Genomic DNA, 14,421 nt, shown 5'->3' with positions numbered 1-14,421 from the left:
TTCCGATCCTCACTCGTATGTCCTGATCAGATCCACCGTCCTTGCTGATGTTACTTCCAAGGTGCGCAAAGTCCTCCACCTCGTCGATTTCATCCTCATCTAGTTCTATCCTATCTGCATTCTTGGTGTTAACCCTCATCACCTTCGTCTTGGATTTACTGATCCTAAGGCCCGTCTGCATTGAGATCTTTGCCAGTCTTGTTAGCTTGGATTGCATGCTCCTGTGGTTATGTGAAAGAAGGGCAATGTCGTCGGCGAAGTCAAGATCTTCTAACCGGGTCGTGAGTGTCCACTGTATGCCATCCTGATGTTTTTCTGTCGTCCTTCGCATTATCCAGTCGATGACAAGCAGGAACAAGAAGGGCGACAGCAAGCAACCCTGGCGCACTACAGTGAGCATATCAAACAGTTCTGAAAGAACTCCGTTGTGGATGACTCTACAGGTGCACTTCTCATAGGTCTTCTGTATAAGAGTGATGTATTTCTCTGGGATGCCATAGTGGCGTAGCAGCTTCCACAACACTTCCCTATCAACGCTATCGAATGCCTTCTCATAGTCCACAAAGGTCGCATAAACAGGAGAATTCCACTCTAAAGACTGTTCCAAGATGATCCTCAGGGTAGCAATTTGATCTGTGCATGACCTATCTTTCCTGAACCCAGCCTGTTCTTCTCTCAACCGTTTGTCCACCTCTACTTTCAACCTCTCCAGAATTATCCTATTCAGTACTTTTCCGGCCGTTGACAGCAGCATGATTCCTCTCCAGTTCTTACATTCCTTCAGATCTCCCTTCTTTGGAAGTTTGATTAGGTAGCCTTCTTTCCAATCATCTGGTATCTCGTTCGTTTCCCAGATCTTGCCAAACAGTTCATACAGCATTTTGGTCGAGGTGTTTAGATCTGCCTTGATGGCTTCTGATGGTATGCCATCAGGACCAGCTGCTTTTCCATTCTTCAGTTGTCTGATGGCTCTCTTGATCTCTGCTTCACTTGGCTTACTCTCGCTGACCTGCAAAGGTGTGTTGGCTGGTTGTATGTCAGGCAGCTCGCTTGGCGGCGGTCTATTGAGTAGTTCTTTGAAATGATCTGCCCACCTTTTTCGCTGTTCTTCTTGATCAGTGAGCAACTCTCCGCTCTTGTCTCTCACAGGTCTTTCCGGGATCTTTCTATCACCTGCCAGTTTCCTTGTGATGGAATATAGCTCTTTTGCATCGCCTCTGCCTGATGCCTCCTCTGCCTGTCGCGCGAGGTCTTCCACAAAGTTCCTTCGGTCGTTTCTGATGCTACGTTTAACTTCCTTGTTGACTTCCGAGTATCTGATGCGAGCTTCTGCTTTCTTAGCTCGTGTTCTGTTGTGATTCAACGTCTCCTTCACCTTCTTCCTGGCTTCTATCTTCTTCAGGGTGTCTAGACTCAAAAAGGTCTTATGATGTTTGCGCTCTCTTCCCAGCGTTTCCTCACACGTCTCCTTCCATGCATTTTTCATGGCCTGCCACATTTCGTTGACTGTGCTTTGGTTCTCCCTTTCCTCCCGATGCTCTTCATTTTCTTGAAGGCTTGCCAACACTTGGTACTTGTTGGAGATGGTGAGTTGGAATCTGTTCTTTATCTCATCGTCCTTCAGCATCCTGATGTTGTACTTATGGCTTAATTTCTGCATGCCAGTGTTGTAGCTCTTCAGCTTCAAACGGCATTTGCCTACAAGAAGGTGGTGGTCTGAAGCAACATCGGCCCCTCTCTTTGCTCTAACATCAAGCAATGACCTTCTGAACTTAGATGATATGCAGATATGGTCAATCTGGTTCTCAGTTCTGCCGTCAGGAGAGACCCAAGTCACCTTGTGTACCCTCTTGTGCGGAAAAACGCTTCCGCCGATGACAAGCTTGTTGAAGGAGCAAAAGTCAGCAAACAGCTCTCCGTTCTCATTCATTTCACCAAGACCTTGCTTTCCCATAACTGTCTCAAAACTTGTATTGTTGCTCCCCACCTTTGCGTTAAAATCCCCGAGCAACACTATCAAGTCCTTTCTAGCTATTCTGTCTATGACACCTTGCAGCCTCTCATAGAAGTCAGTCTTTGCCTCATCATCAGCTTCGTTTGTCGGCGCGTAGCACTGAATGAAGGTGGCTTTTCCGATCTTAGTGTGAAACCTTGCTGTTATTATCCTGGATGATACTGGGTTCCATCCTATGAGTGACTTCGCAGCTTGTGGAGTCAGCATAAATCCAACACCCTCTGTGTGGGGAGCATTTGCATCCTCGTGACCTGAGTATAGGACAGTCTGCCCTGTTGACAGCCTTATGCAGCCTGACTCGATCCATCTTGTCTCGCAAAGGCCCAAGATTGACAAGTTGTAAGTGGTCATCTCAGCAGCAATCTGAGCAGCTTTACCTGCTTCGTACATGGTCCTGACGTTCCACGTGCCAAATAGTGTGGTTGTCTTCGGGGTAAGGAGAGGGGGTCGGCATCGCTGCTTCCCTTTGGCTTTCACAGCGGTGCGTCATACTAGCCCCCGAAGGGGCATTCTCTCCTCCAAAGACAGATGTGATTTTGTGCATGTTTCCCATGGTTTCTGTAATCATTGATATCCATTTGATGGGTGATTAGCCCTTCAAACTTCACCAGAGCCCCGTTAGCCAGGGGTTTTCAGGGTTCCGTGCAGGCCTTCATGGCTACCGTAGCGGCCCGGAGGAACGAGTCCTCCACCATACTTCGCCCTGGACGGCAATCCCCTACTTTCCTGTTACCAGCTACCACGGCGATGACGAGGGGTTGGACTTTGGTAGCTTGTTGAGCCACTAGCCTATAGAAAAGTTTACATTTACCTACAAGTTTTCAAACTACTGTCAGTAAATAATGTCAATAATAATTATTATCAAATATTGCACTCCATAAATTTATCAAACATGACACATTGTTTCCAATGATTGTTAGGTTCGAAAAAGAGGAAAAAGACCACAGCGAAGAAACAGTGCCCATTTACCAGACAGGTACATTTTGCATGTTCCATCCAGTTCGTTGTCCATTTTACTTGCCATATAGGTGTAACGTCTTGGGTACGCTTTTAAACGAAGAACACTTTAGATCCGAAAAACAGCTTTTAATGGCATCTCCAAGAACTCAAAAGCAGAAAGCATGGTTCGTGCACTCATGCATGACGCCACGTGACTGTGACGTATAATCGTTAAGCAGAAGTGAAATAAACAAGATACGTGACAATAGGGACATTGTTGTTGGCGTTTTTAAGTGTCTTAGTTTGTTAAGCATTTGTATTGCTCTTTCATATGAGGCATTTTTTCAGCAATACACTTTTAATTAACGTTTCAGAGAACCACCACAGGAAGAATCCTTTGAGCGAAGCAAAACGGACAGCAACATTAGATCACAGTCAGCGCCTTTGGAAGGAACAGGAATAATTGGAGGTGAGTAACTCTTAAATATTTTGACACAGTCATAATGCTAAGCAAAGACAAAGTTGTATATATTTATAGGTATCAGGAGATACATTTACCTTACATGTCAAACATGTTGTTTTTTAGGCTCACAGGAATCAAGAATTACCAAGGCCAAGAAGCAGGAACAGTACAAAAAAGAGCTTCAACAACAAATGCAAGAACAGGCTGATATCAAAAAAAGGTATTTAATATATACATTGTTAGTCTGAGCTTCCATCTTAGTACCTAGAAGGTCAAACAGTTTATAAATCGCTTTTCAGGTACATTGCTCAATGTTGATAGAAAAAGAAACTTATATCTGCTCTTAACTGGCTACCAGTTATCTTTCTTTTGGTGTCTGTGTTGGGCGTGTGACAACGTACTGGTAATTTTTTTTTTTCAGAGAGAAAATGCTTCACTTAGGAGTTGAGCAAAATGATGGCAGGCCACTGAATTCTCAGGTGAGTATTGTTTCTGTTAAGCATATATTAGTTGTAATACTGATCGAATACTTCATGGAAGCACTATCAGTTAGCAAACATATCACATAGCTCTATTCTACCATGCATTCAAGGTTATCGTAATTTTTTCAAAATTTATTATACAGAGGGAATTGGTGAACTCTGTGCGCAGTGATGAAGGCACTGGCTTTGATTTTGATTGTGTTGTTCAGATTTATTAATGAACAGGAAGAAAATTTAGTAACTGTTATATCAGGTGTATGTGTCACAATTCTAAGCTCAGCAATTTATGTCATAGCATAGTGAAATTGGTGCAGCAATTACATTAAACAGTACTGGAGGTGATGTGAGTTTCTTTTCTGAGGAGAACTTAACCATTTATTTGATATCATAAAACTGTTCTGTGACTAGATAGCTATCAGATTAAAAAACCTCATCATGGACTTTCCCCTGCTAGTGGCTTCTTCTACTGGATTGCCTAGCCTGCAAGCAGCAAACTTGTTTTTTTAAGCACCCTCCCCCCAAATAATCATCCCTAAACAGAAAGCCAGAATCCCGAAAAGAGGCTGCTTGAAGGTTAGCTGGTGGAGGGATTCGATGTCAAACACAAGTTTACACAATCACCTTTCCTTTCAGCTGGACAGAACACCTCCAGATGTAAACAGAGGATCACATCCTCCCCAGTCACAAGGATATGATATGTCCCTGGCCAATCATGGGCCTAGTTCCAGGCCTCCTCCTCACCCTGCCATTCACTCAAATCCCTATGATGATCCCTATTACTACTATGGGTCACTAGAAATGGGAGGTCTCCAAGGACCTGCTGTAAGTGGGCCTATGAATGCTCCAAGAGGGACTGGACAAGCAGGCATGGCAGGTCTGAGGCTTGATGCAGGAATGTCTGGAGGTATACAGCTATTTCAGTTAACGTTGTCCGGATCAAAGCTTAAAGACAAGACTGAAAGGCAGTATGGGTAGAAGAAGAGGGCAACTGCACGTGCTGAATACTAAAATATATAATGACATGACAAACGCGAATTTACACGTTTTCTATTTTTTCAGACATGTGAAACAAGTTGGTTTTTGCCACACTGAATTTCAGAAGAATTTTCAAAACTCAGAGCCAAGCGACAGTGAAAGTAAAGCTACAGAAAGGCTTCCTGAGAGGAAAAACAAACTCTTGAATTCGCCACGTGCGAAATACAAATTTGTACATTTAATGAAGCTTATATGCAAATTTGCAGTGAATACCCAGGACGCCATACGGTCTTGCCTTTTAGCTTTAAGCTTTGAACCGACAGCGTTTATTGAAATAGCTGTATATATTAACAAGAACTGTAAAATAATATATTATATATTTTTTTTTTCCTATGATTGATAGGCTGCATGCAGGAAGGCCTTCTGTCCTTAATTAATACAGCACTTCTTTCAGTATATTGTGTAGTTCCAGAAAATATCCATACCCTCCCCATGGAAGGTCATTGGAAATTCCAAGGGGGTGGGGGATCTCAAAAGCCAAAATTTTTAAAGGAAAGTATGGGGCTTAACTGGAATTTCCAGAGGGGTGGGGGGATATTTTCTGGAACAACACATTATTTTATGTTCATAAACTTAATGAGTACACATTTTATATACTTCGTTTAAAAATTTTCTTTATCTCATGTCTTGTCTTGTCTAGCATCAACAATGCTTGTTAATCTTAAACACATTACTTGTCATGAGTAATGATCTGACATCGATCAGAACTGCAGACACATCCACACTGTCTCTTGTAACAAGTATTGATCTGAAGATTCTTAGGTAACAGAACGAAAGAAAACAGACCATAGTGTCTTTAAGAAAAATTTTCGTATGACTTACTTAGCTTGCAAGTATATATTGACAGGAAATCTAGATTTTCACAAATTGTGTTTTTGGGAAATTCTTCATTTTGCACTTATTTATAATAAACACTTGTCCAAGTTTTACATGATTTGCAAACATTACTTGATATCTATTGTTAATCCTTAAAATTACAATAATTGATACCACAATTATTGTGTTTTGCTTTTGCAGGTGCTCAGTTGCAAAGTAGAGATACAAATATATCAAGAAACCAAGGTACTTGTAGTTTACAAAATAATGACATTTGGCATTGGCCTAACAATATATATACAGCTCAATCATAATTGTGATTTTAATTGCCAGTGACTAGTTAGCTGTGTGATCATGATAATGATGATTGTCCTTGCAGAAGATCTGTCAAATCTGCAAAACTGATGATGATTTGTAATTTAATGAACATAAAATGTTATCCTCCTCTCAGGGTTTTTGTTATGTTTTTAAGTAGTCTGATGTTTTTGAAATTAAAGTAGACAGTTTTGGGTCCAGAGGACCCATTCAATGGGTATTTCGCCCGACTCCTATAAGGCGTCAGGTGGCATTCTTCCTGGGGAAATTGTTGAAAACAGAATGCTGGAAAATGAATTTCCTGGCATTTTGGGCCCTTACAGCCGATCAACATCGCTTGGCTGCTGTTCTTGAGCTGACGACTGAAGAAGCCAACAAAACCTTGCAGAGTAACTGGTTAAGTTCACTGGCTGTCAGCTCTTTCATACAACCCTGCTTATTTGTTATGAAAACTAGAAGTATTTTAGCGACAATTTGTTGTTAACTTGCTAGTTAAAGCTTTGACTTTTGTCGCTATTCTGTTAATTAATCCTTTGCCCCGCAGATATATTATCATAATATCAGTACATATGACATCCCACCATTCACAAAAGTCATTTACCAGTCCCACAAAAAGTCTCTCTGATATAAGAACTTCACAAATTTGCCTGATTTGTTGTTAACAGGGTACACAACTCCTGCTCCAACTGCCTTCCCCCAACAGGGTGGGGGTGATCTCAGCCCACGCTCTGGTCTGCAACCCCCTGGGGGTTATAGCAGTCTTGGAGCAGTAGGGGCAGATCCTGGATCGACAGACAAGAAGAAAGCTTCCCAACAAGCTTATCAGGAAGAACTGAAAAGACAGGTACATGCTGTTTTATAACTTGCAAATTGAGATGATCAAGATTGTAGAATGCAATAATATAATATTTATTTTGGAACTTAATGATCCGTATGGTTGTAATTCCCCTCTAAAGATTGTCATAAAAGGTGTCTGACGGCAGTTTGCATATTAAAAATTAAAATGATATTCTTGTTTTGTGGTGATAACTTTAAAACCTCGGCATATACCTAAAAAAATTAATTTTAGTATACTTAAGGTGACATGGATCAATTATTATTAATATTGTAAGTTTTTTATGATAATAATAATAATAATAATAATAATAATAATAATAATAATAATAATAATAATCAACTTTATTTATAGAGGGTAAACACATAACAGTAAAAACTGACAAACCAGTGGCCCTCTAATATAAAATACAATCAAGAACTAAAAACAATGCTAAAAATCTAACAATCTAAAATTACAAAATTTAGTTATTAAATACTGAATTAATTAAATTATTATTAATTATGACTTTTAGATGCAGGAAAGGGATGCAAAGAAACGGAAGGAAAAAGAGGACAAAGAGAGGTGAGATGTCAGGGTAATAAAATTGCAATAATAAAAAGTTAAAAAAAACATTCTGTCTGTTTTTAACAGGAAATTAAAAAGTTCATTAAATCATAAATATTAACACTAAAATAAATTATACTATTTTAATGTTTTATACTTGGGACTGAAAAGTTAAACCATCCTACTTTGCTATTTATTTTTTTGTTTATAGATATGACAGGAAGATCGAACAAGAGGCAGCCAATTACAATCCCTGGGGTAAAGGGGGAGGAGGCGCACCTCTGAGAGACTCAACAGGGCATCTTGTTGGTAAGCTATCACTGTATTAGGTAACAGAGTAAAATGTCTTCAGTTATACTACTTCCACTGTCACTTTTTGGCTCCAGAAATGTAGGTAATAGAGCAGTAGTCATAGTAAGTCTTACATCACAGTAACACACAAATTAGGTACAAGTATTAAGTTACTGAGTTGATTGATTTAGTGCGGTCAAACCCAAACCAAGGTATCCACTCTCGCTGGTCAATACCAAATGATGAAAACAATCCCGTGAACCAATTACACCTTAAGGCGAATGCATGTAGCTAAAAAAAGGACAAGAAAACATGTTTGAACAAGTTATGATTAGTTTTTGTTTTACTTCTGATTGGTCAAGAAAGTGGCACAAGTTTTTTTAAAACCAATCACTAAAATAAAGAGTAGTTATACTGTAATTTACAAAACCAAAGCAGACATGAATTGCTGTTGACATTCAAGTTAAAACGGCTCAAAATAGAAAAACCAAGATATAAAAAATCACTAATCTAAGATGTTGTATTTCTGTATTCCTCTCACAGCTAACTTGCGTACCCTCAAACAGTATAATGATCAGGGGGTTAATGTAAGTCCCAGAGATCAACCACCACCCGTGGAGACCAGATTTGAGATGACAAGTGAGCCATACTTATCGCCCAGACAAGGAGCACCAAACATTCAGACCAGTCCAATGCAAGCTGCTGGTACATATAAACTAAGATTGATTTATTTTGTTTTGATGTTATATTTTGTTATTATCCTAGTTCGTACAACTATTTGCATTCTTTTAATTACAGCTGCTCTAGATTTATCAGCAAGTGCAAATAGGACAACATTTGGCAGGTCAGATCCCCTCAAGGAAGCCCAACCGCAGGTAAGACAATGAAATTTACAAATGCTAACATTTTTTATCCTTCAGTTTTTATGCCATAACCTTTTTCAGGGCTGTGCTCTAGCAGGGCCTGGGTGCCAGAGGCGACTTACTTTTGCCCTTGGACGACTTAGATAACTTTGCTATCATAAAAGCTTTAAAGAGCTGGGCACCCAACAGGTCCAGGGTTTCAGACTTGGGGCACATTTTTTGGGAAGCGAGCACTGTTGCCTCTGCACTACCTCTACTCCTAAAAGGCAGTAAAAAAAAGAAGCAATTTCCCTACATGGTAGTTGTACAGACACCAGAGTTAAAGCACGCTGTCTGCTAGCTGATATAATGCCATTAGGCTTCCCTGTCACTTGGTATCAAAACAAGGACTGAAGCAGAAAGGGTTAGATTTCTGAATCGTTCTTCAGTAGTATCTTAGTCTCATCTTTCATCCTTTAGGATGACCTTAAAAAAGCAGCCAGACAAGAGTATCAGGAGTATCTTCGAAAACAGGTACAACTGTTAGCGCTGTGTACTACCTAAATCAGTTGACATAGTTTGTTCAGTTTGTACCTTTGGTTGTTACTCGGACTTGTTTGCAACTGTAATAAAGAAATAAAAAAAGCACCTGATTGCATTGTTGAGTTATATATGCACACAGGAATTTTTAAGAACATGAGGGAAGTGCATAGACCAGCATGAGATGCAGCTGAGTGCTTCTAGCACTTCTTGAGTGTCCTTACAAATTTCCAAGTGCTTAAATAACTCAACAATGCATGAGGAGAAAGTTTTTATTTCTGTTATGAAATGTTAAAGAAATTATGCACCCTCAAACTTGTGACGTAAGTCGTGTGCATAATAACTTGATAAAGCATGCACTTGACATATGCCCCATGCTTTATGGAGCAAAAATGAAGTCGAACTAACCAATCATAGTGCGTGCAATTCCTCAGATGTCTTATAATTTAATATAGTGTTTACATCAGACATAAGATGAATGCAGAGAACATAAATAGGATAATATCAATCTACAGGTTGAAGAAAAAGAGAAAAAGAAAAAAGAAGAACTTGAACGGACAAAGAGAGAAGAGGAAGAATTAGTAAGTTGTTATTGCTAGCTATAGGTGGGAGGTTGGTGACCTAATGGTTAACATGCTGGTCTCTGGATTGAGCGGCCTGGGTTCGAGCCCTGGCTGGGGTCATTATGTTGTGTTTTTTTTTTTCTTTTTTTTTTTTTTTATTGATCACTTGCAAACACAAAAAAGAAACAAATAACTTATACAGTACAAACACTAAAGCACGTTAGATACAGCAAGAATATAAAGTAGGTAATCCTAATTACAATGGTTTAAATACATTAGAACTAGTAATAATCATGGATTAGCGGAGTGCGTTCGAGACAATTTTGTGTGCCTTTTATTCGCCCACTTTACACGATTGACTTCCAAAGACGGGAACACAAGCACATCGAAGAACATGGACAACTACATTGTTTATGCGCATCCTTACTGCGCACGTAATTCATGTCGCAATAATTAAGCGCGCGCTGATGGTCGCGGTTGCGTTCACTTCGCTTGCACCTTTTAAATGGCCGGTAACCCCCAATGTTTGAGTTAGTCAGTCAGGGGTAGGGGAGATAGTTTCTATATATGAATACAAGAGCGTTAACAGCTTTGCTAAAAAGATAACAGTCCTTTATAATTAGTCAGGCCGGGGACAGGAGATAAACTCTTTATAATTTATATGTGTTCTTGGGGATTAGACACTTTACTCTCACAGTGCATCTCTCTGTCCAGGTATAGATGAAATTAATACTGGGATAACCCTGGGATGGACTAGCATCTCATCCAGGGGAGAGTAAAAATACTCTTAATCCCTTCATGCTACAGAAACCAGAATTGGCTTTGACTTGATGGACCACTAAGCTTGAACACCAGCCTGAAGAACAGATTCTTGACTTTTGTTATATCAGAAAAAACTGGGGAACCCAGTTAATTCCATACAGAAGACCTACATATATTATTGATTGGCTATTACAGGTTTGTCTCAAAGGGCCGGCTGTTAGCTTATTTTACCAGCTGAAAGAAAACTTAAATCTGGCTGAAATTTCACATGAAAACTAAAACTTGGGTAAACTTTTAGAGCTGCCAAAGCCAGAAAAACCAGCTGGGCTGTTGATAAGCTGGCATAGTGTTTTCTTACCTACATCCCTGCATTAATTTATTCCACTGAAGATTTATTAATAATTGTATTTTTCCCCAGGAAAGAAGAATAGAAGAAGAAAGACTTAAGATGCAAAAAGACTTTGAGGAAGAGCAAGAAAAGAGTAGAAGGAAAGAAGAGGAGGTGCAGTATTATGTTGCTGATAACATAAATAAACTTAAATCTAAGTTTATATGACTTTATGTGGATGGCAGCAACCCGGGGGGTACCCAAGAAAATAATACAGCCATAAATTTCATTTGTTCAAAATATTTTAATTAAAGGCCCTTTCAAAAATCCTAAATGACAGATTTCCATACCCTTTCGTATACCTAAACTTGTGAAATCCCTACCCTTTTATATACCTGAAGCCTGAAAAAGGTACCCCTTTTCGGGGCGGAGCCTCCCCGTATAGGCCATTGTAGGGAGTACCCCCCCCCCCGGGGGGCAGCAACAAATGAACCCAATTACAAGCTGCATTCAAGTTTAAAGGGGCAGTGTCACAAGAAGTCTTCTAAGTTTTAAGTGTAAACTATGCTAGAACTGTGAGGGCCGGTAAACAGGGTTTGTGTTTGTGGCTCAGGGGGGGTACTCTGGCTTGTAAATGACGGGGATGATCGAATGGAGGCAAAACTCAGGACCCAAAAAAATCCCTAAGTCTTCCGACATTACCCAAAAAAATCCCTGGACCAAAAATAACCCCCCAAAAAAATCCCTTGTCAAATTACCCCTAAATTGCCAGAAGGGGCAATAAATGAACAAAAAGAAAACCATAAAAAATTGAATGCTCCGGTGTTTGTTTATTCGTCATACCATAAATACGCCAAGGCTGCGCCAAGGCACTAAAGTTCGTTTTTAATACCCAAAAAATCCCCTATTTAAATCAAGTCACCCAAAAAAATACTTGCCAAATTTTCCAACCCAAAAAAATCCCGGAATCGAAAATTTCAAACCCAAAAAAATCCTTTGATCATCCCCGTCATTTACAAGCCAGAGTACCCCCCTGGGGTTTGTGGCTTAGTCTGTGGCTTAGTCCAATCAGGTAGGAAAAATGGTATTTTATAGTGGGGGTGGTTTCCTTTACAGATTGTATTGATTAAGGTTCCAGATAATCAGCTCTGTCTTTTTCATTTGTTTCCCCCAGGTTTAGATAGAAATATATATTAATTATTGTCAGATCCTCCTAAAAGCAAGGATTCCTGTGTTTTTAATTTTATATGGCTCTTTGCTTTGTTGTGATTCCTTGTACTGCACTCTTCATTAGGCAAGGCTGAAGAATGAACAGATCAAGGAAGCTCAAGAAGCCAAGAAAAGAGAAGCAGAGAAGAAAAGAAGGGACATGGAGGAACAGAGACAAACTGAACTGAAGAGAAAACTTGATGCTGAATTAACTGCCAAGAAAGCTGCTAGTCAAGTGAGCTTCTTGAATGAATAATACAATTCTAAATCATAGATATTTTAGGAAGATCAAATTTAACAGTTGTATGTTTATACTTATTACTTTTATCGGGGGTAAAACATTTTCTGATGATAGCCACATGTAAACAGGAATCTCTTGTGGCATGCTTTTTTTAATTACTTACAAAAGAGTCTTTTAGGACTAGAACTTAAAATATGCCATACTGATGATTAACGGGGTACTGCAAACCTCTGTATAGTTTTTGTACTGTTGTGCAGAAATTCATAACCAAGTAACAAACTATCAGCAAACCTTCATGGATTTCTGTAGTTCTATGTCTTCATTATAGACTTCTCCATTTTCAATCTCAGGTCTAGGCCACTTGGAAATGTGTCCACAGTTAGAGTTGCTGTTTACTTTCAGCTACTTTACAAAGTGCACTTTCAACTTTACTGCATTTACATATCACCCTTACATAACACCACTTTCATTCAGACAACTCTTTATCACAGTTCACTTGGTCCAAAAGAGACAAAAGTTGGTGTCTGTTTTAAAGAGGTTCGACTGTATATTATTTTAAGTTTTTGTTTCCATTTCAGGGCTCCTCAGCACAAGAAAGAACTAACTCGCCTCCCATTCCCACTGTGCGGAAGAAAATCGAGGTTTGTGCGAATTAGTTCTTGTACAGTAAGACTATAAATATTTCTGATAAGAACCCAAAATTTCTTACATTCCTCTCTGAATAATTTAATAGTCACAACCTTTAGTCATCCTTGAGATTTTCAAGTCAAATGTTCATAAGGACAAAATTATTGCATTTAAAATCTAAATAACATAATTAATTAAAGCTTCATTAATTAACTTCATAGTGTGTTGTCATAAGTCAAAAGTTGAAATTTTAGTTTCAACAAGAATTGGGCTGTAAGACAAGTGCCCAAAGACCTGACAATAAATGAATTGCCCCCGTAGGGTTCCGGCCCAGAGGCCGGAACCCGAGGAGGCACCTTAGAAGTCCCCGCGTAGATAGGTTAAATGTGTGCATTCAGTGAATGGTACCGGAGAAAATCTCGATTTTAGTCAAAGCGGCTCGCAAAGGATTGCCCAAATGCTCACAAAGGATTGCCCTAATGCTCGCAAAGGATTGCCGGAACGCTCACAAATGAGTAACGAAAGTCAGTGTCGCAAAAAATACAAATAGCCGTCGCAGTGTGATCAAAGGAAACGTCTGTTGCTTGAAGAAATGGCTGAAACGTGTACCTGAAATTGAAATGATACCGAAAATGACATGGAAAGCACAACAAGCGTATCATTCAGGGGCGAAGAGTTTCTTATCTTAGTCAGCGACTGAACGTTGTAACAAGTGGAAATCGTTTGAGGAGTAATAAAAAATCGTACGAGGAGTAATAAACAAAAGCGTGAACCTTGTCATGCAATACATACTAGTTATGCAACACTTTCGAGTGGTGTACTATGGAATATCCCACGAGTCACTTGTTTTTTCTCGGTATACACACGAGCCTTTAGGCGAGTGTGTATGCCAAGAAAATACAAGTGACTCGTGGGATATTCCATAGTATACCACAAGAAAGTGTCATGTAACTATTTTATACCATGCGATAGAAAATACGCTCACTAAATTTCGTCGAGAATACAGTCGCAGCGCACTATGGGAAGGTTGGGTTGAATACCGTCGAATATACAACGGCTTTCCTGTATTCTGATTGGCTGTATTTTCTATGGCATGGTATAAAAGGTAATATGTTTCGCTAACAAACTGTCAGTTTATTTGATCCAAAGAGTGGGTTGAATAAAGATCAAGAATTGTTAAAATTCTTGAATCTTTGACTGTGCCATATTTTGTTACTCGTGGAATTGTTAGACTTTTTGGCCTGGAAATTATTGTAAGTTTATTTTGAATGTTATATGCCCGGAAATAAGCTTGTGTGTTGTCACCCTTTTGTCACCACGAATAATGTGTTATGTGTTATTTCCGCTAGGTACGTAATATATCCGATTTTAACTTGCAAATTTTTTAGGACACAACGGTATCACGCAACAAGAAATTCCGGCCTCGATAACTAAAGGCGACAAAAAGACTCCACTAATCTTAGATTATTGCTGTAAAAGAAATTAGAAAGAGGCGGGCGCAGCTTAGCGAGAGCTATTACTAGTTATTAACCCCTTGCCTACCAGAGCCAAACACACTAAGCAACCGGCGGCC

At 39.5% G+C, this 14,421-nt stretch overlaps 1 protein-coding gene across 2 annotated transcripts in view; it reads left to right on the top strand.

Moving 5' to 3' along the window:
• Positions 1-14,421, top strand: part of LOC144646291 (centrosome and spindle pole-associated protein 1-like) — a 41,477-nt gene that overhangs the window by 17,869 nt on the left and 9,187 nt on the right. For both annotated transcript variants that reach the window (XM_078505826.1, XM_078505825.1), the window contains exons 14-29: positions 2,935-2,990; positions 3,328-3,422; positions 3,540-3,636; positions 3,838-3,895; positions 4,532-4,802; positions 5,951-5,995; positions 6,730-6,908; positions 7,414-7,463; positions 7,657-7,754; positions 8,280-8,441; positions 8,535-8,611; positions 9,059-9,112; positions 9,634-9,699; positions 10,862-10,945; positions 12,066-12,215; positions 12,800-12,862. In XM_078505826.1, the coding sequence (XP_078361952.1) occupies positions 2,935-2,990; positions 3,328-3,422; positions 3,540-3,636; positions 3,838-3,895; positions 4,532-4,802; positions 5,951-5,995; positions 6,730-6,908; positions 7,414-7,463; positions 7,657-7,754; positions 8,280-8,441; positions 8,535-8,611; positions 9,059-9,112; positions 9,634-9,699; positions 10,862-10,945; positions 12,066-12,215; positions 12,800-12,862 (1,605 nt within the window). The remainder of the gene's footprint in view (positions 1-2,934; positions 2,991-3,327; positions 3,423-3,539; positions 3,637-3,837; positions 3,896-4,531; positions 4,803-5,950; positions 5,996-6,729; positions 6,909-7,413; positions 7,464-7,656; positions 7,755-8,279; positions 8,442-8,534; positions 8,612-9,058; positions 9,113-9,633; positions 9,700-10,861; positions 10,946-12,065; positions 12,216-12,799; positions 12,863-14,421) is intronic.

Source organism: Oculina patagonica, chromosome 3 (assembly GCF_052425735.1).
Source record: "Oculina patagonica isolate OP01 chromosome 3, crgOcupat, whole genome shotgun sequence".
Taxonomy (NCBI): Eukaryota; Metazoa; Cnidaria; class Anthozoa; order Scleractinia; family Oculinidae; genus Oculina; species Oculina patagonica.
This window is presented reverse-complemented; position numbering and strand designations above follow the sequence as displayed.